Source organism: Sprattus sprattus, assembly GCF_963457725.1.
Source record: "Sprattus sprattus genome assembly, chromosome: 4".
Taxonomy (NCBI): domain Eukaryota; kingdom Metazoa; phylum Chordata; class Actinopteri; order Clupeiformes; family Clupeidae; genus Sprattus; species Sprattus sprattus.
This window is the reverse complement of record NC_137923.1, coordinates 35,373,264-35,398,454: the sequence shown is the minus strand read 5'-3', so window position 1 is coordinate 35,398,454 and position 25,191 is coordinate 35,373,264. Positions and strand designations below refer to the sequence as shown.

General features: G+C 43.2%; 1 protein-coding gene across 2 annotated transcripts; it reads left to right on the top strand.

The window, feature by feature from the left end:
- Nucleotides 1-2,054: 2,054 nt before the first annotated feature.
- slc43a1b (solute carrier family 43 member 1b) lies at nucleotides 2,055-20,750 on the top strand. 2 transcript variants are annotated; one of them, XM_080836698.1, is made up of 15 exons: nucleotides 2,055-2,314; nucleotides 4,644-4,798; nucleotides 5,421-5,604; nucleotides 6,039-6,094; nucleotides 7,953-8,029; nucleotides 11,776-11,868; nucleotides 12,464-12,597; nucleotides 13,078-13,229; nucleotides 17,020-17,166; nucleotides 17,299-17,334; nucleotides 17,609-17,741; nucleotides 17,846-17,975; nucleotides 18,110-18,183; nucleotides 18,369-18,492; nucleotides 18,803-20,750. In XM_080836698.1, exons 2-15 carry the CDS (start codon nucleotides 4,645-4,647, stop codon nucleotides 19,019-19,021), a joined length of 1,713 nt encoding a protein of 570 aa, XP_080692824.1. In that variant the 5' UTR covers nucleotides 2,055-2,314; nucleotide 4,644; the 3' UTR covers nucleotides 19,022-20,750. The 2 variants fall into 2 exon arrangements, with proteins under 2 accessions (XP_080692824.1, XP_080692823.1); XM_080836697.1 differs by having other exon boundaries at nucleotides 4,641-4,798.
- The last annotated feature ends 4,441 nt before the right edge of the window (nucleotides 20,751-25,191 follow it).

Here is a 25,191-nt window from a genome sequence, read left to right as displayed (position 1 = left end):
GGGGCAAGGTACTGGCGTGAAACAAGAACACACTGGACCAACAATATCAGTGTTGAGAATTAAACCAACCAAACTGCCCACGTTTAGCGGCTGCAAAAGAGACTTCCACTTCTGCAGGACACACTGGGAAAGCCTTCAGAAGCAGGGAGAGCCAACCGGTTAGCCAGAGGTAAAAAAAGACTCAGCTTCTTGATAGTGCGGAAGAAAAGATTGTGATAGATCTCCGCTTGTCGACCTACAGCACAGCTGATGATGTCTTCAGAGTGCTGGCAGATAGGGATGGTAAAAAATGTGCCATTGCTCTAGAAATTGTTGATGAGCTTGAGAAGATTCAGCCAGTCAAAGGAAATCAGCCGAGAAAAGTAGACCTTATCCAGACCATTGAAAAAGCTCTTGCTGACCTCACAGACCTAGGAAGTACCGGCGCCATCAAAAACCTACTGGTGGTGAGGTCTCTAGAGAGCAAGCTTCCTGAGTTTTTGAAGAAGGACTGGCTGATGTTTATGGTGGATCCTAGCAATGATGTCACTCAAGATAAGCACTTCGACATGCTATAGCTTTTCTGAAGAAGCAAGAGGAGAACTTCGAGAGGCTAGAGCACCTACAAATCACAGACAAACCAGAGAGGCCAGACCAAGCAGAAAGGACATTGAACATGAATATGCCTCAACTCAAGCCACAGAGAAAGAGGATGCTGAGGAGGGATGCATTATCTGTGGAGATGAGAAACATAAGGACAGGATTTTCTTCGACAAGAAGTTCAGGGGTCTGAAGTTGTCAGAAAAGGAAGCTGCTGTGAAAAGGATTGGTACATGCAGAGAGTGCTTAGGTTATCATAAGTATGATGATGGCTGTAGAGACACTTACCTGTGCAGGAATGTAGACTGCAAAAATATAGGCTCCTTAGATCACCACTTCTTTCTCTGTCCAAGAGGGAACAGCAAGAGGCGTGAGCTTGACCTAACTTGAAATAAACCTCAGACAGATGACAGAGACAAAAAGGGCTTTACTAAGGAACAGAAGAGATTGTACTGAGAAGTGTTGCAGTAATCTTTGATCTTTGTGAATGTTTTGATGTTGTTATCAGTGTTTAACTTTGAACATTTATATTGTAGCGAGGACTTGCTAGTCTTAGAAGTTGAAGTGTCAGGATGAAGTCATATTTGATCTTGGAGGAAGTCTAATATTTTATCTGTTTTAGTAAGTAATAGAAGTCTATGTTTTAGAGTTTTAAGATTTAAGTCAGTTAGCTTTCTCACTTAACTTACCTGACAAAGCTGAACCCCCAATAAAATGTTGAAAAATTAAGTAATTCTAAATCACTCAACACTACTGATATCATGGGGGTATAATCTAGCCTAGGCCCCTTTAACCCCAGGTACAGTCCAGACTGGGGGCATACTATGCCTATTACACTGGGAAGAAAACCTTGTATCAGTCATCATAGCAATGAAACTTCTCGGGAAAAGGAAGGAAAATGCACTCAGCAAAATGTTTATGAATGGACATATAGTTACTCTCTGATGATTATCATTTGTGTTAACATTTAGATTACACATGTAGTTTATTCTATGATGAACTATGATTTAAAAAAAAGAAAGTGCATATCCATGGCATGGACAATCACTCGGTCCAGTACCCCATCTGGTCTGTCATGGTGTCTGAGCTTCTCTCCATTCCCCTGAAAATGACCATTACCAGTTCGCATGGATGAGGGCAACCATTTGACCAAGCCCATATGAATTATCACTGGAAGCGGTTTGTTGTAATTTTTTTTCCAAACACCTTATTGATGCATTGAATAAATTGACTTCATTTTAATATGTGTTGTTTTTCGTAGTTTTACAAACCTACATTTTCTTGATCCCAGTTTGCCTAATCAGAAATACAAATGTGCAATAGCACACGTTCTTTGATGGGTGGCGTGAGAGTGCACGATACCTTCCTTTGGACAGAGAGGAGAGCGGATTGCCGAATAAGTTACCCTAAGTACTGGAGGTAGGAACTGAAGTTCCATTTTTAGCCAGAGGTAGAGAGAGAGAGAGAGAGAGAGAGATAGAGCGAGACAGAGAGAGATAGAGAGGGTGAGAGAGAGAGAGTGTGTGTGTGTTTATAGAAAAGGCTATAATATGTGAGAATCAGAACGCCGATCATTCGCCTTTCAACCGCTCAAGACCTTTAGGAAAGAGACGTTTCAACCCAGCATTTGAAGGGGGAGTATAACGATCGGTAGGCTGCTAGAATACTGGAAAAAGGGTGAATACTAAACGGCCTCCCTGAATAGCCCATTTCCATCTACAAAGGACTCCTCAAAGTAAGTTTCTTAATACGTCGTAAGTTACTTTACAGCTTCAGCTTTACTTGTAAACTTTTTGTGTGTTAGTGAGTCGAGAGCTTGCACAGCATTTTTTAAGTTTGTCATAGTAGGCTAAAAGTTGAGAGGTATTTTTGTCTATTAGTTGATTTACATTATACTTTTGAACAGGAAAGGTAGACAACAAGTCATTTTTGTGACGTGTTGTAGAGTTGTAGATTCACATTGGTCTGTTTGTTTTACGACTTTCCCCAAAATGTTCACTTTATATTCTGCAGCATCAAATATGAGTGTAGGCTACTGACGCAACAGAGGCGATTTTTTTTCTGATGGCAGGGAAACGAGAGCATCCTAGATTTCTAACAGTTTTCATTTCTTATAGTGGTGGTTTATATTCGGCTTTAGCTGCAATGTATCTGAATAGGAAACTGTAGCGCATCTAAAGTTTTGCGCGTCTCTGTGACAGCGTGTGACAGGAAACAGCTGAGAAGGAGAGATGGAAAGATAGAGAGAGAGGGAGAGAAAGAGAGAGAGAGAGAGTGTGTGTTTGTGAGAGATAGAGAGAGGACTTGTCAGGGGGAACTACTGAACGAAAATAAAATCTTTTGAATTCTTGAATTCAAATCTGGAATTTTTAGAAATGATTGAATTCAGAAACACAAATACATGTCCATGTAAACAACACGAACATCAACAATAACAACAACAATAATAATAATAAAATAATGGCGAAATAAAACCTTATTATGTTTTTTCACTTTACTGTTGTAAAAGGGTGAGTGACACAGACAGTGAAACACTGAGGGTGGAACACTGAGAGGTTGTCATAGCAACAAGGGAACCTGTGTCAATAACAGTCATAATGTATTGATAGAAGATGATTCACATGTATTGGCCTTGTATTGGTTCTGAGCCAGTGTACAATAGGTTACCACAGTACTTGTGCTGGAGGGCTCAAGGAGACAGCTCCATGAGATCTGGAGCAACCCCCTAAAAGGTGTCTGTATTCCCTCAGTGCTACTGTCATATTGTTTAGGTGCAGCCTTGACTGTTTACTGATCATGGTTCTTTCCTTGATTTTTAGAACGTCATTTAATCAGGATTTGTTTTAGTGTGTGTTGGCTGGAATGCTGATGTATTTATCATTATAGACCTCTATAAAATCAGAATCAGAATCAGAATCAGAATCATGTTTATTGGCCAAGTACATTTTCATATACAAGGAATTTGTTGTGGTGTTTAGTTGCTCTCAATGTACTTTAACTGAAAATATGCAAAATATCACAACAGTTTAGGATCAAATAAATAAATATAATGTAATATAAATATAATAATAAATATAATACATTGTCAAGTGTTCAATAAGGTGACGGCAAGGGGAAAATTTTTTTTCCTGTGTCTAATAAATGTCATGTTCTGTCATGTCACACCAGTGAGGTATTTTAACTGTTGTATTAATGTATTCCTGTTGTATTACTATATTTAGAGCAGTGGCAGCTTGGTGAAGCGGTTTTACATGTCTAGTTTAGTTTGGGTTTGAGTCACAGTGGGGTTTGAGTGGGCTCTGTTGGGTGGGGGTTTGTGGATGGCCATGTTGCTGTACTGGTCCTAGGCCAGTGTGGCTATTTCTGTCATCAGCAGGGATCCCAACACACCGACATGCGCCTGGGGCAGTAAACCTTCCCTGGCTTTTCCCTGACCTTCCCTGATTTCCGTTTATATTAATATCAATGCACAAATACATTATCCACATACGTCTCACATGTAGCTTACGCACCGAGAGCAACATACTTTACTGTGCACGTCCACATGTATCACATGGGCATGCATTCAGGCTCATAATATCCTCAACAAGCACAAACACGTAGTATTATCATGAAAAGGAATCAAACATTCCCCAAGAAGAGGCCACATTTCCTGAGGCCTACAGAGAAGACACACAGGCTTTCAGCTACCCTTGGAAAAAATGTGTTTGTATATCCAAATAAGTGTGTGTACTTTAGGCAGGCGGGCACTGGTGGTGCTGCTTTAAACTCCGTCCTTAGCAGTGGTGCTTCTGTTCATTAGGAGCCTGATGACCATTTTCCATGTTACTTTGTGCGTTTGAAATGTAAGAATCTTGCTGCTACTCAGTCCACCCCAAGCATCTCAGCCATATGAATCTTTCTTCTCTCCAAATTCACAGTCATTCTGTTGAAGGTAGACCCAATAATAATGTGTGTAATGGTGGCTGCTGTACTCTCTCACTTTCTCTATTCATCTCCTCTTGTTATCTCCTCGCTCCCCTCTTCTCTCTCTCCTGCTCTTCCTCTTCCTCTTCTGTCAGTAGAATGGCTCCCTCCCTGTCCCAGGCCTATAAGAGGCGCTGGTGGATGGCAGTGTCAGCTGTCATTGAGAACCTGCTTTTCTCTGCTGTGCTGCTGGGCTGGGCTTCCCTCCTGATCATGCTCAAGGATGAGGGCTTTTACTCACACCTGTGCTCAGGTAAGTAACTGCTCCAGGGCAAGACTTGCTCTCAGGTCCCACATAGTGAAGTTTATGCAACCCACAATTCAACCGTAGGAGGTTTCCATGGTAGACAATCCTTCACAAGTCACTTCATGCTCCTGGAATCCCGCTTAGCTTCTCTGATGTGTTCCATAAACCATGGCTTTAATGTCAGAACAGGAAAGCTTGGAAGCAAATTCTCTGTCATACTACCTGAGGTTGTATTTGGTTAGGGGGGTTGGGGGGCGACTCAGACACTTTTCCCCCCAATAGTTTTCTCTTACAATAAGGGAACAGGGGTTGCAAAGACGGATGAAGTATGTACGGTCAGATTCATTGAAAAAAAACTGCAGGAAGAACTTATTTCCCTATCTTTCCACCCATTTTGACTCCTGGCCATTCCTCTCCTCTCCCCTTTCTCTCCTGTCTCCCTTGCCCTGTCCCCTGGTCACACCGTGGCCCTCTCTCTTGTGATCTCTTTGTCCTGTTTCTGATTTCTTTTTGTTTTGATATTTTATTTTATTGTTATTTAATTGTACATCACTTTGGTCAGCGTGAGCTGTTTTTAAATGTGCTTTATAAATACATTTGACTTGACTTGACTTGACTCTCCTCCCAGAGAATGAGACACACAGTGCCAACGAGACGTTGCTGGAGGAGGTGGAGTGGCCCAGCTGTGTGGAGCAGGAGGAGGTGCTGAACCTGGGCTTCACCATCGGCTCCTTCATCATCAGCGCTGCCACCCTGCCCCTTGGCATCCTCATGGATAAGTACGGCCCGCGCCCGCTACGTCTGCTGGGCAGGTGAGCCTAGAGCCCAGAGCTGCATATTACACCTCAGGCAGCAAATCATCCTGTGGCGGTATCCGTATCATCATCATGTGAAATACTGCGATATTGCTATTGAGTAAGGGCCTTGTGCTTTCCATGAACTTTATTTAAAGCTATCCACGTGATTTGCTTTGTGTGTGTGTGTTTGTACAAGACGTAAGTTTGTTTTGGCCGCTCTCAGTGCAGCACATGTTGTTCCGCATCATCATCATCATCATCATGCAGTCTAGTCATGTCATGACATGTGACTCTCTCAAACATTGTCCATAACTAGTAACATTGACTAGTGATCAATGTTATCGTCAAATATTGCTGATTACAAAAATGCTGCTTTAATCCTTGCTAGGTTATCCATATTCACCATCTTTCTCTGTGTTCCTCTATCTTCCTCTCTGTGTCTCTCTCAGCGCCTGTTTTGGTTTGTCCTGTGCTCTGATTGCTGCAGCTGCGTCTAATCCAGCGGGTGAGTGTCTGCGGTTGGTATATAAGAATGATTCAGGGCAGGAAATACTTTGACAATGCACACCCTCATTGATAGTAACCAGCAATATCACTATCTACAACATCCTGCACCATATCTGAGGCTTCACCAACTTAGTTTAGAGATCTACTTTACAGTATAATGCCAGATCGTGGGATTTCAGTTTTATATTTAATGTGAGAAGATCATCTTAAGGGAGTTAATGTAAGGTTAATGGTTTGGTAAATAAGATTACTGGTTATAACAAAAAAAAAGATTGGCACCAGGGGCCGTATTCACAAAGACAGCTTAAAACTCCTCATGAGGACTCCTAAGTCACTAAGACCTATTCACAAAAAGTCTTAAAATGGCTGAAGCCAGACGTAACGTGTTGGAGACAATGAACGACTCTGAATTGTTGAGAAGATATCGTTTAAACCGTGAAGGCAACATTTTACTAGAATTAGTGCGGGATGCAATCACGTCTCCAACTATCCGAAACAACCCAATCAGTCCGGAAGTTAAATGTTTGATAACATTAAGATTTTTGGCTACGGGGAAAATGCAACTTTGCAACGCAGACGACTTCAGAATATCGCAATCATCAGTAAGCCGATTCATTCATCAAACAATCACCGCACTCTGTAGACCACACATTGTACAACAGTTTATCCGGTTCCCTTTGGACAATCGCCTACTTCAAAGGATCAAGGTCAATTTCATGGCGTTTGCAGGAATGCCCGGTGTCGTGGGTGCCATCGATGGAACACACATTAAAATAATTGCTCCATCCAGAGATGAGGACGTCTTTGTAAACCGCAAAAAGGTACATTCAATTAATACACAGATAGTGTTTGATCCAAATTTCACAATCATGGATATTGTTGCGAAGTGGCCTGGATCTACTCACGATTCGCGCATTTTAATGGAGAGCGCGGTCTGCGCCAGCTTTTTGAGCGGCACCATGTACCTGCTGGATGCCACTTGTTGGGTGACAGTGGCCATCCATGCAAGACATGGCTTTTGACACCCTTCCTCAATCCACAACCGGGAGCACAGTTGAACTACAACATGCAAGTATACGCATGAGGCCTATTTTGGTGACACAATACCTATAGCCGCGACGGCTCTTTTAAAGTCCACTCCGCAATCTCCATCCTACATTGTGACTGGAGCGCATACCACCGCTTCTCGCAGTCATCGACAGAGCGACACACGGCAGGGAATGAAGCATTTATGTTAACACATATGTCCTCCCATGCCTCACGCATAGTTTGCAGGGTGCTTTAATTATTACTTCTTTGATTTCATGCAATTTCCGTGTTTTTTTCGGCAATTTCTCTTTCTCTTAACGTGCAAAGCGTCATTCTCGTTGGATGCACAAACTTGTCATCATGCGTGTGCATTCTGCTAAGTGCACTGTCCATAACTATTTAATATGACTTCATTTGAAGCCTAGGTTATTCTCTTATTTTCTGTTTATTTAGTGGGATCGTTAGGGGGATGTTAGGACTGAGTTTTTAATGAGAGAGCCTGTCAACAACCAATCACCGTCCTCACCCCTTCTAAACTCGTGCATGAGAAGCGACGTCATCCATAGCAACGGAGTTTTTATCTTAAGCTTAGGAGTTGGTATTATCCTTAGTATGAGTAGGTCTCAGAGCCGTTGTGAATCACTTTTAAGAAATTACTCCTACGTAAAAGGTTTTAGCGCGAGTTAGGAGCACTCCTAGTGGTAAGATAAAAGGCTTTGTGAATACGGCCCCAGGTTTACAATCACATAGTTTGTGTCCTGCATGTACTGAAGGAGCTGTCATTCACAGAGAGTAAGACTGCCTGACTGTGATTGTTTCTCTTGCAGTGTTGTCCATTCTCATATTCGTCGCTGTTGCCTTGAACGGGTTTGGGGGAATATGCCTCACTTTTACCTCCCTCACGGTAAGACTGATCAACAATCACACACACACGCACACGCACACGCACACGCACACACACACACACACACACACACGCACACGCACACGCACACGCACACGCACACGCACACACAGACACACACACACACACACACACACACACACAAATACACACACATGCATACAGATTACAAGTGACAGAAACAAACTGCACATCAAATGTATGCCAACAGATATATTTACACCAACATGACCAAACAAACACGATACTTGTCAACATATATAGCACATATGGAAGTGCAACCTAAAGAGGCACAGACACATCATCTGGTTTAACATGTTTGGGCGGCCAGGATGGGAGTTATTTTATTTGGCTTGAATCTCGTCCAAGAGTACAAATATTACTTCAGTTTATTATGTAAGGACAGAGTGTGTTCGCATTGAATGACTTGACGTTTTGTGTGTGTTTGTGTGTGTGTGTACTGTGAAAAATTCAGCTATCTTGTGAGTTTCTCTGTGTCGTCTGAGATGCTCATTCATGTCTGCCATGCTTATTTCTGTGTGATCTGTGAAATACTGAGAAATTGCTATTGAGCAAGGGCCTTGTGCTTTTCATGAACTATATTTAAAGCTATATTAATCCACGTGATTTGTTTTGTGTGTGTGTTTGTACAAGAAGTAAGTGTGTTTTGGCCGCTCTTAGTGCAGCACATGTTGTTCCATATCCCAGCCTTAAATTTTGGCATGCCTGCCCCGGCCAATCACGGCTCAGTCCTGCCTGCACGCCCTCCCCTCTGTCTGTCCCTCCCACTCCCAGCCAACACACACAAGGACACACGTCTCATTCACCTCTCTCGATCTTTTTTTCTGAACTCTCTCTCTCTTTTCCCCTAATTTGGATTTATGTTCTCAGGTGGTACAGGTACCACCTACAGCGGATCACATTACAGCATAGTTCTTTCAACTGTCTTGGCACACGTTCCTGAAAACAAAGAAAAAACAGTCTGTGACTGTGGTGTATCACAGAGAGCAGAAGGTCACGTGTTTGAATGCAGTCCATATCTACTGTTCTAGCTTGACTTTTCCATTGGCTATCTTCCCCTCTCTTTGCTCTTTGTTCTCCTTTACCCTTGAGTCCCTCATTCGGTCTGTGTGACTGTTGGCGTGTTGTTTAATTTGTGTGTGTTACCAAGCCTCTTAATATCACCTTCGTGACTTGACAAACTGGCACAGCTCACTGTCCGGGTCAAGCAGAAAAGGGGAAAGGAGAGAGAGAGAGAGAGAAAGAGAGAGTGTCGGAGGTTGTGAGGGCGCTGGGTTCTGTATGTAGAGGGTGAAACCACAGAGAGGGATAGAGAGTGAAATGGAGCTGCTGCATGGTGTCTGGCCCGCTCACATCCCGTCCCACTGGCATTGGCCTTCGACAATCTTAACTGCGGTGGCTTCACTGAGATTCATTCTGAGATTTGCTCTCTGGAAAACCAGGTTTTTACATGAAAACCAGAAGTCTCCAGTCTCAACTCAGATTACTTTACCGAACATGAATATGTTACCACAATAGTCCAAACGGAGGAGTTATGAAACCATCCCTAACTTACTCTTCTCATACTGCTTTTTCTTATGCGCGGTTCTGTGGAGTCTCTTGTCTTAACATGTGCTCCATTCTCTTGAGTTTGACAAGTCTTATCTCGTCTTGTGTAGATGGTGTGAAAGAGAACGTTTGTACTGTATGTATTTTAGGCTTCTGTGGAACTTGCATGTTTTGTGTTTGTGTATATTTGTTTTCACAGACCCCTGGAAGGCTAGCGGCAGCATTTGCAGAAGTGTATGGAAGCTCAGTAAACAAAAAACAACATGGGGAAAACAGCATACTGTGGAAAAGAGAGAGAGGGAAAGGGAGAAATGAGAGGAGGGTCACAACTATTTGTTAGAGGTCGTTGAAAATGGAATGGATGGTGACAGAGGGAGGGGGCTGGGGCTCGTGTGAGGGGTGAGTGGTGAGGGGGGAGTGTGTGGTGGGAACTGTCCTTAGGTGAACTTGGAAAGATTAGTCGTGAGGTTCATGGGGAAGTCCTTTTCCACACGCAGGGTGTGCGCGTAGATGTGAGTTGCTATGGTGCTGGGTGTGTGTTTAGTTTATGCGTTTATTTGAAAAGGGACAGTGTACAGTGATAAACATTTAAAAAAATTAAAAATTAAATATACCAGAATTAGCTAGGTTAGCTAGTTTTCATCCGTTGTCCCTTGGCAGGGCATGACAAATGTTGTTTGATTGTAACTAAAACCAAAAAAGCAAGCTATGCAGTCCTGCATTCAAAGGATTCTACCTTGTAGGAATCTTGGATTGCATCATCTAATTTGCTCTTCTGGAGTTTTTGTTCCAAATTTGCCAACGATATGTAAGCAGAAGCGCGTGTTAAGCATGATATCTGGCCAGGGTCCTAAAATGCCTTGCATGGATGGTGCAGGAGTTGACTGCGCTGCCAGGGGTCAAGTAGGACCCTGTGCAGGCACCCGATATTCTATACCAAAGGAAAACAGGTGGTGTGAGGGAAGGTGGAAGGTTGAGAATGAGTGCCAGAACAAGAGAAGAGAGGAACTGATTTTGGGTGATTTATATGAGGGGCGGGGGAGATTTGTTATGTCTCCTTCCAAATGCCATTACTGTGCTGTGTTGTGCTGTGCAATACAGTGTTAAGATCAGTGTCAGTTTTGTAGTGTGGAGTGGTACACTTCCTGGTGTGATCATTTGTATGGCATTTTGTGTAAATGTTTTGTTTGCCTTATTTGGTCCTTTGGCTTTTAGAACTTGTCTAGACCTTGTCTAATAGTATAGGTCTGAACAATTCCAGAGTGTTGTTCATATTGGAAGATCATAATATCTGTATTGTACTGTACTGATTGTCTATTTACAACCACATGTTATGTCACAGTGTGGTGTTGCATGTCCCTGTACTCGGTTCACTGTGTGTCCTAATGCTTAGTTTGATTTTGTTGTGCTTGATAGGATATCTGTGTCCTCTCACAGTGACTTGGCACTTTGTCATTGGCAGGGATGCACCGAAATGTTCACAGCTGCTGTGGTTACCAGCACTGTTGCCACCTGCAGATTGTCACACACACACACTGTTTTTCCACACAAGGGGACTGGAGGAGAGATAAGCAAAAGAAAACAGAGGAAGGAAAAGGAAGGAAACGGAAGGAAATCTGTCACATGAACTTGAGGGAAGAATACAGAGGGGACTGTCAGAGACTCTAACTCTTGTTCTGCTCAACCCTAGCTAGCTCCTAAGTGATCTGAAATGGGACGTATTAGGGACGGTTATGAACCAAAGCTGCCCACACATCTACCCGTTGCTGTCGCAGCCCTAAGGCAGCCTCTGTGTGCCAGAGTTTGGAGACAGCTGTGTTCCTGTGTCTTGCCTTAGTTCTCAGCTGTTCTGCAGGCAATACAAGCTTCTCCACGCCACCTGCTGATGAAAAGCATTTATACGGCGATAATAAATCAAATTAAGTGAGTGGCCAAATTGCAGCTGTAGTTATCCCTTAATACAGACTGTAGTTATGAGGTGTTTCCATCACTCTGAATCTCCATCACCACGAGCCAACCCTTGAGAAGTTGACCATATCTTCTTTAAAATGAATGTAATTTACAATGGTATGTTTGAACCGATTTACTGCCAATAAACAGTCAGCAGTCTTACTCCCTCCCTCTCTCTACCCCCCCCCCCCCCCCCCCCCATGTTTTTTTTCTCTCTCCCTTGCCAGTTGCCAAACATGTTTGGCAATGTTCGATCCACCATCCTGTCCATCATGTTTGGTTCCTACGCTTCCTCTGCGGTCACATTCCCAGGGGTCAAGGTGAGATGTACTTTACAATCCTACCATGTGCTTACCTGTGCTCAATCTAGACAGGCAGTATCAGTAAGTAAGACTTTATCAGGGCCCTAGATTACAACAACAGAATCCGCCAGTACTACACTTTTGTTCACCAGCCTACTGATAGGGTGCAATGTCATACATACTACTGCCTGAGGTAAATTTTATTGGCCACCATCAAGAGTTATTCATTAAATGGATTAAATGGTCAGACTTAAGTCTGAATGTTTCACGTATTGGAGTGATGCAAGTTAATTAAAAGGCTGTAGTCAGATGTTAGGTAATTCTCAACTAAGTCTAATTAGTGATGATAAACTGATCTTAAAATTGAATTAATTTAACCTCTAAGCGAACTCACAGTTGACCCTGACCCTCACCTGATTCTAACCCTAACACCAACTCTAAGTTTCAATAAATGTTGATTGTTTGTAATGACCCATTCAAATAAAGCTGTACTCATTACACACAGTATAGCCTTAGACTGTCATTCATCAGATCAGAATAGTGAGCAATCAGACTTGATTTATCTCCTAGCCTCACACTTCTATTTTTTCTCTCTAACCCCACTCCTCTTCAGATGATTTATGATCTGGGGGTGTCCTTCAAAGCGATCTTCTGGGGATGGGCGGGCTTTGCATGCCTTGTCTTCCTCAACTGCTTCGTCAATTGGCCCGCAGAGTCCTTCCCTGCCCCCGAAGACAGTCGCTACACGTGAGTGAATGACTGGCACGGTGATCGCATTCGTGTCAGTGCAGGGTAAAACCAGTGCCACTTTCAGAAACGCTGAGACAGCAGTTGTGCAACAGCTCAGACATGTGGGCTGTGGGACCTTATTATAGCAGACAGGAGGTGGCATCAGGGATGTGTGGGGTTAGAAATGTGGCTGCTGTAGTCCTGAGTCAATTCTGTCTTGTGGTATAACAGTGTAATAACTTTGTCATAGACTTGATGACACAATAACTGTTTTATAAGATTAACTCTCCTTGAAGAATAACTGTCATTCTCTACATGTCTTTCTCTCTCCATATCTTTCGCACACATACACACACACACACACACACACACACACACACACACACACACACACACACACACACACACACACACACACACACACACACACACACACACATACACACACACACACACACACACACACACACACACACACACACACACACACACACACAGTAAAAAAATAAAGCTGACAGGGCTGGTCCTGGAGCACAAGGCGACTGGTGATCTCTGCTTCAGTCATGTGACCACAGTTGGCCAGACACTCAGAGAGAAGGAGTGCCCTACTGATCATCTCCACAGCAATGATGATCCACAGCAAAGCCAGAGTAAGATGCTTTCTGATCCTCTGAACATACACACACACACACACACACACACACACACACACACACACACACACACACACACACACACACACACACACACACACACACACATACCTAGGGTCAACTCAAAAACACCAAGGAACCCTTCGTGCCCTAATGTGATGGTTTTGATGTGGCATTCATGTAATTGCAAGCCCAGACCATGTGTAAACAAACACGGCTAGGTGAACAGCCCATGTTCCCCTGACCCTAGCACACCTGTAAGGAGACATGCACATACAAAAATAAATAACACTCCCTATGCTGAATCATTACCACAGCTTCAAGCCAAAACCCATGAGGCTCAGAGTCTGTAGCAGAACATTCACTGTTGGACACATTAAAATAAATACATTGTTGTATAAAAGAGTTTTCATACCATTTTTTTTATTTAGATGTACCGATTAATTTACCAGTACATCCAGCACTGGAAGTTTATGTTTGGCAAAGTCATGATGCTCATCAGCATCAGGTCCAGCAATCACACTATTGCTCTTCATAAGTTTGATTAGTGTGATTGCTCCACAGTGTCTTATCACCTTATAATTAGCTGTGATAGTGGAGGTTTGCAATCAAGGGACTAACAATCTTTCTGAATCGCAGAACACATCACCAGTAAGTCGACTTGTATTAAGCAGTATCATTTTTATATACTGTACTGTAACAGCCAGTGTTAGCTGACTCATGAGGCCTGAGAACATCCTAGGGCACTATATTTTGTGTCAAAACATCTACTCAAACCTAGCCTTATAGATAGTACCTGACATTAAAAGTCAGTGATGAAAATAAATGATTAGTGGAAATGTTTTCAGTTGAATAATTAGAATTCATAGCTATTAAAGGCCTAGACACTAACACTAAGCCTGGGGAGGCGTTATGTCTGGGCTGAAATGTGTCAGACTTTTCATACCAGTAACCTTGAACGTTTAAATAACTAGAAACATATAAACAAATAATAAGAAACATTCAACAAATCAGTGACACACTGATCATGTTTTGTAGGGCTACGTGTAAGGGATAATGTATAGAACGCAGGTCATTGTCAGGAAAATAAGCTCCGACAGGGCGAACAGCACCCCGACGCGAAGCGGAGGGGTGTTGCTTCACCCCGAAGGGGCTTATTTTCCCGACAATGACCTGCGTGTATCATGCCTTCAGTGTAACATCATCTATAACTGGCCGCAGAACTTTGTGATCCCCTTTCAAGTGAATGGAGGATTCTACAGCATTAAGAAGAGCCGTGTAATAGTGTTGTAAGCTAGTGATCTAACACAAGCTGGCTCGTTCGAATGTATATAGTGATAAACTGAATATAAAATCCATAACTCCAGTAAAAACAAAAGATAGATAGATAGATGGATACTTTATTAATCCCGAGGGAAATTCATGGTTGGGGGGAAAAATTACAGCATAACATTGGGGAGGGGAGGAGAGAAAAAAAGACAATACCCAGACTATGTAAAAAACACACCTCAGCACATAAGCACATACAATTCACAAACAATACATACATGAATGCAAAACACCAGGGGCCGTATTCACAAAGAATCTTAGGGCTAAAAGTAGGTCATAAGTGGCGAATTTAGGAGAAACTCCTAAAAATAATGGGCGTGTCAGTCTTAAATGTAGGACTCCTAATTTTTTTTACTAAGAGCAATTCACAAAATATTTTATCCCTAAAAGTAGCACCTAAGTCTAGGACAGCTTAAAACTCCTCATGAGGACTCTTAAGTCACTAAGACCTATTCACAAAAAATCGTAAGATGGCTGCAGCCGACTTGGAATTGATAAAAGACATTGCTTAAACCGTGAAGGTATTAATATTGTCGTAGAATTAGCGCGGGATGCAATGACGCCTTTAAACAACGATGTGTCCCGAAGTGAAATGTTTGGAAACATAAATATAGCCTATTTGGCTTCGCGGAAAACGCAAATGACGACACTGGGAATCAGTCAGCCGTTTAATTCATCAAACTATCAACGCACTGTAGACCCCACATCATCCAACAGTTTATCCAGTTGCCTTTGCCCTTTGGACAATCGCCAATTACACAAGATCAAAGTAAATTCCATGGTGATCGCAGGAATGTCCACACATTACAATAATTGCCCCATCAAAAGATGAGGACGTTTTCGACTCGTGCATTTCAACGGAGAGCGGTCTGCAGCAGTTTTTTAAGAACTTACCAGCTGGATGCCGCTGGGGTGACGGTGGCTATTGGTCCTGGGACCAGTAGGCTTTCGCTATACGTTTCACGTTCGTTTCGCTTGAAGGGCCGTGTGCGCTGATATTTGAAGTGGTCAAGGGCTGGAAATATAATAACCTTACAGTTTGCTGGGTGCTTTAGTTATTACTGCCTTGATTACATGCAATTGCCATATTTTATATTGATCGTTTTTTATTTCTCTTAACGTGCAAAGTGTCATTCCCGTTGGATGCACAAACTTGTCATCATGCGTGTGCATTCTGCTAACTGCACTGTCCATAACTATTTAATATGACTTAATGTGAAGCCTAGGTTATTCTCTTATTTTCAGTTGATATAGTGGGATTGTTAGAGGGACGTCACGAATGAGTTTTTAATGAGAGAGCCTGTCAACAACCAATCACCGTCCTCACCCCTTCTAAACTTGTGCATGAGAGTCGACGTCATCCATAGCAACGGTGGTTTTATCTTAAGCTTAGGAGTTGGTATTATCCTTAGTATGAGTAGGTCTCAGAGCCGTTGTGAATCACTTTTAAGAAATTACTCCTACGTAAAAGGTTTTAGCGCGAGTTAGGAGCACTCCTAGTGGTAAGATAAAAGGCTTTGTGAATACGGCCCCAGAGCTACATGAGTAAGCTGCCACTTGCGTTGGCTCTAAGGATAGCTAGGAGTCTCGTGACATGTACCTGGACATGACATGAAGCAGGCGAAGGCGTCGGATGGGGGGTCAGGAGGGTGAATATCTCATAAAGCATGCGACAGCTGATAATCTTAGAATACAATGTGGTTAGGATATCTGCATCATCCTATTGCAAAAAATGTGTAGCAATAATACTATGACCGTTACATTACAAAAGTGAAGGCCGGTGGACTTGTGTCACTTCCAACTCTGTTTAACTAGCAAAGTTCCTTTGTAATAATACTGCGTTCATTTGTCCTCAAACCACATGTGCAGGCATACGTTGTTTAACAGAATAGACAATTATACACCAACAGATTGCTTTTATACCTACATCAAATGTATTGATTAATAAAACAGATGTGTTTTGGAGACACAGAGAATATGTTTTTTATGTGATGTGTGTGTGTGTACCCCTGTCCATGCACATGAGATACTGACTGATGTTGAATGACTATTGTAATGTAATGGTGACAATAGAGATGTCTCTACTCATCGATATATGTGTGTTTTTGTATATTGTGTTTGTTCAACACAAATCTGTCAAAATAAAATGTGCACTGCTTTTATTCATCCTTTGATTTGCGCCGTCAGTGGTGCATTAAGGTGGTCATCAGCCCCTTGGCTACTGGTCATGCCTCACCAGTTGTGCTTGGTGCAAAATCACAACATCCTTACAGAGACAAAAATCAGTGTGGTTACTGTTAGTGATCCTCTGCTACTGCTGAGCAATCACACTTTGCATTATCCTGTGGAAATGCATCTTTAGTCTCTCTTTAGAGAGGCACAAGTGCACTAAAATATATGTATTAACTTCATTTTGTATACCTTTAGACTGACATGAGCATGTTACCTTTGACCTCAGGTTCTCCTCCATTCCGCCAATCAGTCTGTTCCCCCATCTTCCTGTGGAGCATCATCACCATGGCGATGACCCAGCTGCGTCTCATCTTCTTCATGGGTTCCATGAACAAGATGATAGAGTTCCTGGTAACCCATGGTGACCCTGACCGTAAGCATCTGTTTGATTTGCCAGAAAGTGACTTGTTAGTGTGACAGCAGTGTGACAGCAGTGTGACAGCAGTGTGACAGCAGTGCTGTTGAACATAGTTAAATCTGCTGATATTTTCTGTTTCTGTTCCAGCCACCGAGGACATGGTGCTGGATGCAGAGGAACAAGGTACTTACTAAGTTCTGAGTCTTCCTGTTCACTGTTATGGTGACGACTGGGTGTTGCATCAGCACAGTGTTTTTTTCATTCGTTTGAGAAGATGAGTACAGTGTTGTGTCCTGTGGTATAGGACCATAGGATGCTGTGGTCATATTTCTTGTAGTTATTGTAGCAACCATGATAGGTATCATGGTGGGTAACATCTGGCATGTCAGCAGCTGGATGTTGCAGATTGTAGACTTCAGGCTGTCATATTGAGATATGTGCTCTTGTGTTTCTTCAGTGAACTTCTACTCGTCCATCTTTGGCACCATGCAGCTGCTGTGTCTGCTCACCTGTCCCCTGATTGGCTACATCATGGACTGGAGGATGAAGGAGTGTGAGGAGGAGGCAAGCCCTCCAGAGGGGGAGAAGAGGTAAGAGTGAAGATCACTGATGGGAAAGGGTTTTTTCATGTGTGCATTCATTTTCGATGTACAAAAAAGACATTCTTTATGACTGCCAACATTTCTTTTGGTAGTCTACCTGGGCCTCCAAAACGTAACAAGAAGATCCAGAAACTGACCAATGCCATCAGAGCCTTCATCTTCACCAACCTGCTGCTGGTCACCTTCGGCATCATTTCCCTCATAGACAGCCTGCCCATACAGGTTCACATATAAAACTTGAGAAGATACTTTCACAAATTCAATTAAATAAGACACATAGTCTCTAAGTCAAAACCCCAAATAACTACCAAAGTACTGTAGTCAGGTGTGTTCATCTCCTCTCTTCTCTCTCTCAGCTGCTGGCTTATGTCCTCCATACTGTGGTGCGTGGCTTCATCCACTCGTGCTGTGGAGGCCTCTACGCTGCTGTGTGAGTACTTCGCCTTGAATTTCTTTTGGGTTTTATAGTGTCATTTAGGGCAGTGGATGGGTTCTCAAACTGATGTCCAGAGTTATTTGCAGTACCAATTATCACTGTATAGAATCACATACCATAATATCCTATGACCAGATGTGATTGTTTCATGTTCTGATGGTGAATGTGTTCTCTTGCAGTTACCCTGCTAATCATTTTGGAACCCTGACGGGAATGCAGTCTCTGATTAGCGCCCTGTTTGCGCTGCTCCAGCAGCCCCTCTTCATGGCCATGCTGGGACCCCTGGAGGGAGACCCCTACTGGGTAAGACCACTGGCCACAAACACACCTTTTATGAGCACACAACATTTTGGCTGATGCTTTCATTTGCCAATGAATGATGCCATCACTTTTGGAAGGGATTAGAGTTTCATCATTGTCAGTGTTCAGCTGTTAGGTCAGTGATAGAAAGGTTTGATTACAATTGCACTTGTTGTGTTTGTGATTTGTTACATTGTAGCCAAGTAAAAGACAAGCAGTGTTCAGCTTTGAAAAACAAGTCATACATATATTTGATGTAACAAATGCTACAAAATAGTGTGGAGTGTTCCTCTGATTCGCCTCTTGTCAACAGATCAACATTGGACTCCTCGCATTGTCAGTGACTGGCTTCCTGTTGCCAGGATACTTGCTGTACCACCGCAGACACCTGGTCCATGAGAAGAAGGAGCTCGAGAGGGAGGCCACTGACCACTCAGCAGACGAGAGGAAAGGGCTCTCAAGCAATGGCCACTCTAAACATCGGAGCAATGGGCACTCAGGCAATGGTCATGTAGATGGCCATGAAGTTTAGATTCTTTTGTGGAAAAAGGAAACTAAGTGTTTTTTTAGTGTTTGCTCTTAGTAATAACACTAGATGCCTAACTCAATAATGATTGTGTACCAAAAATGTCACTATGGGATATAAAAACATTTTCCAAGACATACTCATGTATGACCAAAACTACCATTACTATGGCCATATTCACAAGCACATAATCACTGTGTTATTTGCAGTCCACTTATAGGGAGCCAATGGAACTAACGGATTGGCTGTATTTATTTTGAGCTACCTCCCCCTAAAATCCATTCTCATCACTCTTAAAACAGTTTGTTCTTTTTGGTGAAACAGCCAATCCACGAGTGTGTATCAAAACTGCACTAGTCAATAATCCTAACACTCTGCGTAAGTACGTCCTTTTCTGTGTGTGTGTGTGTCTGTTGCCCACCTCACTTCTAGCCAATGCCCCATCACACTTTGACCTGTCTATTCCTCTTTCATATGTGTTTGTCTTTGGTTGTTCCCTCTTTGTAACTGGCCTGTGTAGTTGCGTCAGTTGTGTCGTATTGTTGCGTCAGTTGTGTCCCAATATCTGATTACTCACCACTTTGGTGGCGACCCACTGCTAGGTTTTTGCCAAAGTTACAGGTTTAGTGCTGGCACAACCAGGTTTCTTCACTTAATGATGCTGTAAAAAGTAACTTTTTATTTGCTTACTGACTGTTTTTTAAGCCTGTTAGTATTGTTTAAAGATATAGTATTGCTTCTCTTAGCTAACTGTTCAGCTAAATATGCATTTATTTAACTTGCTAGAAATGGGTTTTGATGGCAATCCAAAGGCTGGGATTCAAAACCATAAACCTTAAGCATGTTCAGCTGAATAGTTATGTAGGATATCTGAAGTGTTTTTGTTTTTAATGTTATAAAATGGAAAATTAATTGTGAATGAAGAAGGTGACTGTGTTAAAAGAGATTGTTTTGAGGGATAAAGACGATATTGTTGTACACAATCTCATGATCATGAATCTCAGATGCGATGAAGCAGGGCTTCATTCAAATGCAAACATAATATTATGTATTTCCATCTTTTTTGTATATTTCATCTTTCCATCTTATTAGCCTATAAGAAATTGATACAACTTCAGACAAGTACCCATGAGTCTACACCATACTTAAATGTATTAGTGTTGACATAAATAAAACAAATGAACCCTGAGCTTGGGTAATATCAGGGTAAATGTTTAAATATATTATTATGTAGATACCTTCCAAAACTACACAGAGCAGTATTATGTTTATGCATTTATTGTTTTGATGCTTGATATTTCGCTGTTTGGTCTTTTGTGGCATGCTCCATTTTTACTGACATTAATACATATTGCAGTTCTCAATAAATTCTAGGAAATAACGCAGTTTCTAAATGTGACAGTAGTCACAGGTTTCTGTTTAAGGATATGTAAGATATTTAAGGGAAGGACAGAAAGATGACTGTGGATAAAAGACAAAGTGCCTTGTAGCGGTCAAGCTGTTTTTTTTTTTTAGAGTACATGGCTAAATGGAGTTATAGCTCTCCCAGTTGGCAGATATGTGTTTGCAATTTTTTTAATGTATGAACTCATATTGGGCTTTTACATGAAAGATCAGTGTTGTTTGATTACTGTATACAATATGTAAACGTTTAATTGACATGATTCATCAGCATTTTTGGTGCTTTTTTTGGCTTTATGAATGTCTGTTTAATTGTAATAAAAAGACGATCCTGGCTTTGTTCTGTTTATTTACTCTGCCATTTAGGCGAAGCTCAGCAAAACATGAACCCAGGACATTTTTAAGAACTAACTACATAAATTGCTGAAATTATCGTTTTGGCATTAATAAAAAAGAAATGACAGACACATTGAGGACATTTCTCATATTGTCAAATAAATGGCACAAAAATACAACCTACCATACATTCACTTCCCTATTTCGAAGCAGTGTCTACGAAAGTAACTGGCAGAGGAAGTTTTGGCAAAGATCCCTCTCTGTATTTATCTTGCTCATGAACGCCTCACTGATATTTCATCCAGCAGAGGCATGGCTGTGCACGCAGACCCACACACATACCCAAAACATGCCATCATGTGCCCGCCATGTGCATGGCATCTTTTGAACTGTAACCTGATAAGTCTCTCCCTCTGGATTTCCTTCCTCACACATGTCAGTTCTTCCAGTGGACTGGCTGATTGAGGAATCAACTAATTGACATCAAGGCAAATTTCTGTTAGGTGGAGTTCCTGATGTCAGCCTGACAGATCATAACCAACATGGACAGCTCAAACTTAAGAATCATGTTTCAAGAGCAGGGTGAATCAGCTGTGTTATTTTCTTAGTTTTTTCACAATCATTCAATTATAAATTGAGTAGTGTGCATTGATTTTTTTATACAGTTGTGCCCTTTATTAACCTTTTTGTTTAATAGAGTGTGGCAATTCTTTAGTCGTCAGTGATTCATTTGCATTGGTAGCCTATATGACTGATTACTTGAGGTACCCAATCACCCACACACCACGCAGTGTGGTAATGTGAGAGAGAACTCCAATCCCTTGCTGACCCCTGGTGGCTCTAGCTGTCAGCAAAGGCACATGTTAATTTTAGATTCTGTAAAGTAATGCTATAGAGACTTGTTGGATGCTCAACTCTGGTTTAATAACTCACCGTGTGTCTCACTCACATGTTTAACCCACAGTATATGCGCAAGCGCATTAAACTACCGTATATGACATCTTATCAACATGTTCAACATGTACAAACTGTGCAAACTTTCTTTTTTTCACAAATCAACAGTATCACATTAATGTCAATACAACTTCTCTTTTTTTTTCACACATCAACAGTATCACATTAATGTCAATACAACTTTTCTTTTCTTTTTTTTTCACAAGGGCCATATAATCTGCACTTATTTACAGGTCAAGCCTGTCGATTTGCTTGCACACTTGTCCAGATCTGGTCACAGTCTGACTGGGCAGAGGGGTTGTGAGTGTAGCCACACTCTGACTCACAGGAACGGTTTTTGACATGGTGGCTCCGTCAGAGTGTGTGCCTGTCCCTGTGACGGGCTGGGATGGGCTGGGGAACTGGCCATGGTTGGAGGTGATGGCGGTTCCGCCGCAGCTCCGCTCATGACTTTTCATGGTCCAACTTGGAGAATACAACATCTCCTGGTCGCAGGGCAGGTAAGGGCCTGGGCCCATGACGGCGGTTAAAGTAATGAGCCTGTTTAGCCTTTTCCCTTTCGTCCCTCTCTTTCACAGCTGTCCTGCTGGGCCATTTGGGTAGGAGATTTTTCTCCAGAGTGGGGAGTGTGGTTCTGATTTTCCTCCCCATCAACAGCTCGGCTGGACTGAAGCCTGTGGTGGAGCAGGGAGTGGACCTATAGCTCATCAGAGCCATCACAGAATCTTCTTGCTTGAGAATTTTCTTTGCCGTCTGTACGGCTCTCTCTGTGTGCCCATTGCCCTGTGGATGGTGAGGGCTGCATGTGCAGTGCTTGAAGTCGAGCTGCCTCGCGCACTCCTTGAACTCTGCACTTGAAAACTGGGTTCCATTATCACTCACCACTTCATCTGGAATGCCAAACCTGGCAAAGACCGCTTTCAGTCTATGAGTTACCTGTGCACTCGTTGTCGAGGGTAGCTGCAGTATCTCTAGGAACCTGAAGTAATAATCTGAGATTACCAGGTAGTTGTAGTGGTTGTGCTCACAAAGGTCCATTGCAATTCTCTTCCAGGGTCGCTCTGGAAGCGGTGTGGAGATGAGAGGTTCCTTTTGATGTGTTCTTTTCAGTTCACAGCACACCTGACATGACGTCACAAGCTTGTATATCTCCGTAGACCACACAGATGAGCACGCTCTCTCCCTACATTTGACTAGGCCCTGGTGCCCTTTGTGAATCTTCTGAAGGATCTCACCTCTCAATGACCTTGGCACGACAATCCTGCTTCCTCTGAGGACCAGGCCATTGTGTTCTGATAGCTCCGACTTCACTTGGACGTACTCTCGCGTCCATGGGCACATTGCTTAAGTGTTCAGGCCATCCTTTCTTTATGAGCTTCACAACCGACAGCAGTTCGGCATCAGCTGCTGTCGCCCTTCTGATTTCATCCATCTTGCTTGATGATGCAGGGATCCCCTCTACTACACTATCCACGTAGCATGCCACGTCACTGTGTGTGTCTGTCTCTGCACACGTGCTGGCCAGTGGACTGCGTGACAGGGTGTCCGCGGTGACCAGAGTTTTCCCTGGCGCATATTCTGCCACTGGTTTGAATCTCATGAGCATCATTAGAAGACGCTGACATCTTAAAGGTACATTGTCTCTGTTAATGAGAGGCACTAGCGGTTTGTGATCAGTGATGAGCTTGAACTGCTCCAGTCCATTGAGGTATCTGTCAAATTTCTCCCATGCCCACACACCGGCCAGGCCTTCCTTCTCTATCTGGGAGTAGCGTGTTTCTGCCTCAATGAGGCCTCTGGAGCAATATGCCACAGGTTTCCACGGCTCCCCGTGGAGCTGAAGGAGTACACCCCCCAATCCATAACTACTTGCATCCGCTGACACAGCCGTGGGTTTGTTCAAGTCATAGAAAGCGAGTACTGGTGCAGTTGTCAACAGCCCATTGATGTGTTCAAAAGCTGTTTGTTGTGCGTGGCTCCATGTCCATGAATTCTTGTCCCTCAAGAGCTCGTACAGCGGCTGTCCTACGGTAGAGAGTCCGGGGAAGTATCTTTTGAGATAATTCACCATTCCCAGTACCCTTCTCAATTCTTGCACGTCTGCTGGTGGTGACAGCTGCCGAATAGCTTTCACTTTGTCTGGGTCAGGCCGGATCCCAGGCCGGTCAATGAGATGTCCGAGGAACCGCAGCTGACTCTGCCTGATGGCGCACTTCTCACGATTGAGCTTCAGACCAGCTGTCTCAATGCGCTGCATTACCTTCTCCAGGCGACCGTCATGCTGCTCTTGTGTGGTCCCATTGACCAGAATGTCGTCCATGAAGACCTCAACACCCTCCAGCCCCTGCAGGGTCTCTATCATCTTCCTCTGGAAGATTTCTGGTGCGCTCGTAATTCCAAACGGTAGCCGCTTGAAGTTGAATCTGCCAAATGGTGTAATGAAGGTAGTTAGTTTACAGGTGTCTGGGTGCAACGGTATCTGGAAAAACCCACTGGCGGCATCGAGCGAAGAGAAGACAGTGGCCCAACTCTAATCTCATCAGTAGTAGGCAGGATATACTGTTCTCTTTTCACTGCCTCATTCAGCCTCTTGAGATCAACACAGATGCGGGCTTTAGCTGTGCTCTTCTTCAAGACTGGCACCATGGGTGCACACCAGTCCGTTGGCTTTGTCACCCTCTTGATGATGCCATTTCCCTCCATCCTCTGGAGCTCCTCCTTTACTTTTTGCAGCATAGGGAGAGGCACGCGTCGTGCTGTGTATACAGCATATTGATGAGCATTGTCTTTCAGCAGTATTCTCACCGGTTCAGTCTTTAAAGTCCCATGCTCGCCATATGCCTGTGGATGTCCTCTGTTGCACACAGTTTCATTCACTCTCCTGACCAGATTCATTTTCACAGACAGCGGCCTGCTGAGTAGGTTGTTGACAGTACGTCCGCGGATGACATATGCTGTCTTTCCTTTGTAGGTCACAGTGCTCTGGAACTGTCCTATGCACTGCAGTTCGCCCCCTGGGCTGTCCAGTGGTATATCTGCAGGCTGCAGTGCTCTTTCGGGCATGACTGAGTGGTAGGTCTCCTCGCAGATGACGTTAACATCGGCCCCTGTGTCGATTTTAAAGTCAACTGGTGTAGAGCCCACCAGTAACTCGACGGCCCATTGCTCTGGCGACCCACCTGCTTTACTCACAGCCCCAAGAAAGTATGACTGCTGCTGCTCCATTTGCTCTGTAACCTCACTCACTGCCTGCCTCCGCTACACACTCTACTCCAATGTCCAACTTTGTTACATGTAATGTATGTGGATTTTCGAGCCGGGCATTTTTCATCTTTACTGTGCCACGCTTTCCCACACAGTCCACATTGCCCTTTATTTCCCCCTTTTGGCTTACCGTACTGATTGGGTATTTGCAGTGCTGTGAGTGACTTCTTGTATCACCCCTGTTGTCTCTCCTTGTATGCTGACTTAAGGAGCAACTTCTT

Bases quoted from the DNA above. Each gene is read 5' to 3' on its own strand.
- slc43a1b (XM_080836698.1), top strand. From the start codon at position 4,645: ATGGCTCCCTCCCTGTCCCAGGCCTATAAGAGGCGCTGGTGGATGGCA. The intron at 4,799-5,420 runs GTAAGTAACTGC...CTCTCCTCCCAG, and splicing joins TTACTCACACCTGTGCTCAG to AGAATGAGACACACAGTGCC. The intron at 18,493-18,802 runs GTAAGACCACTG...TCTTGTCAACAG, and splicing joins TGGAGGGAGACCCCTACTGG to ATCAACATTGGACTCCTCGC.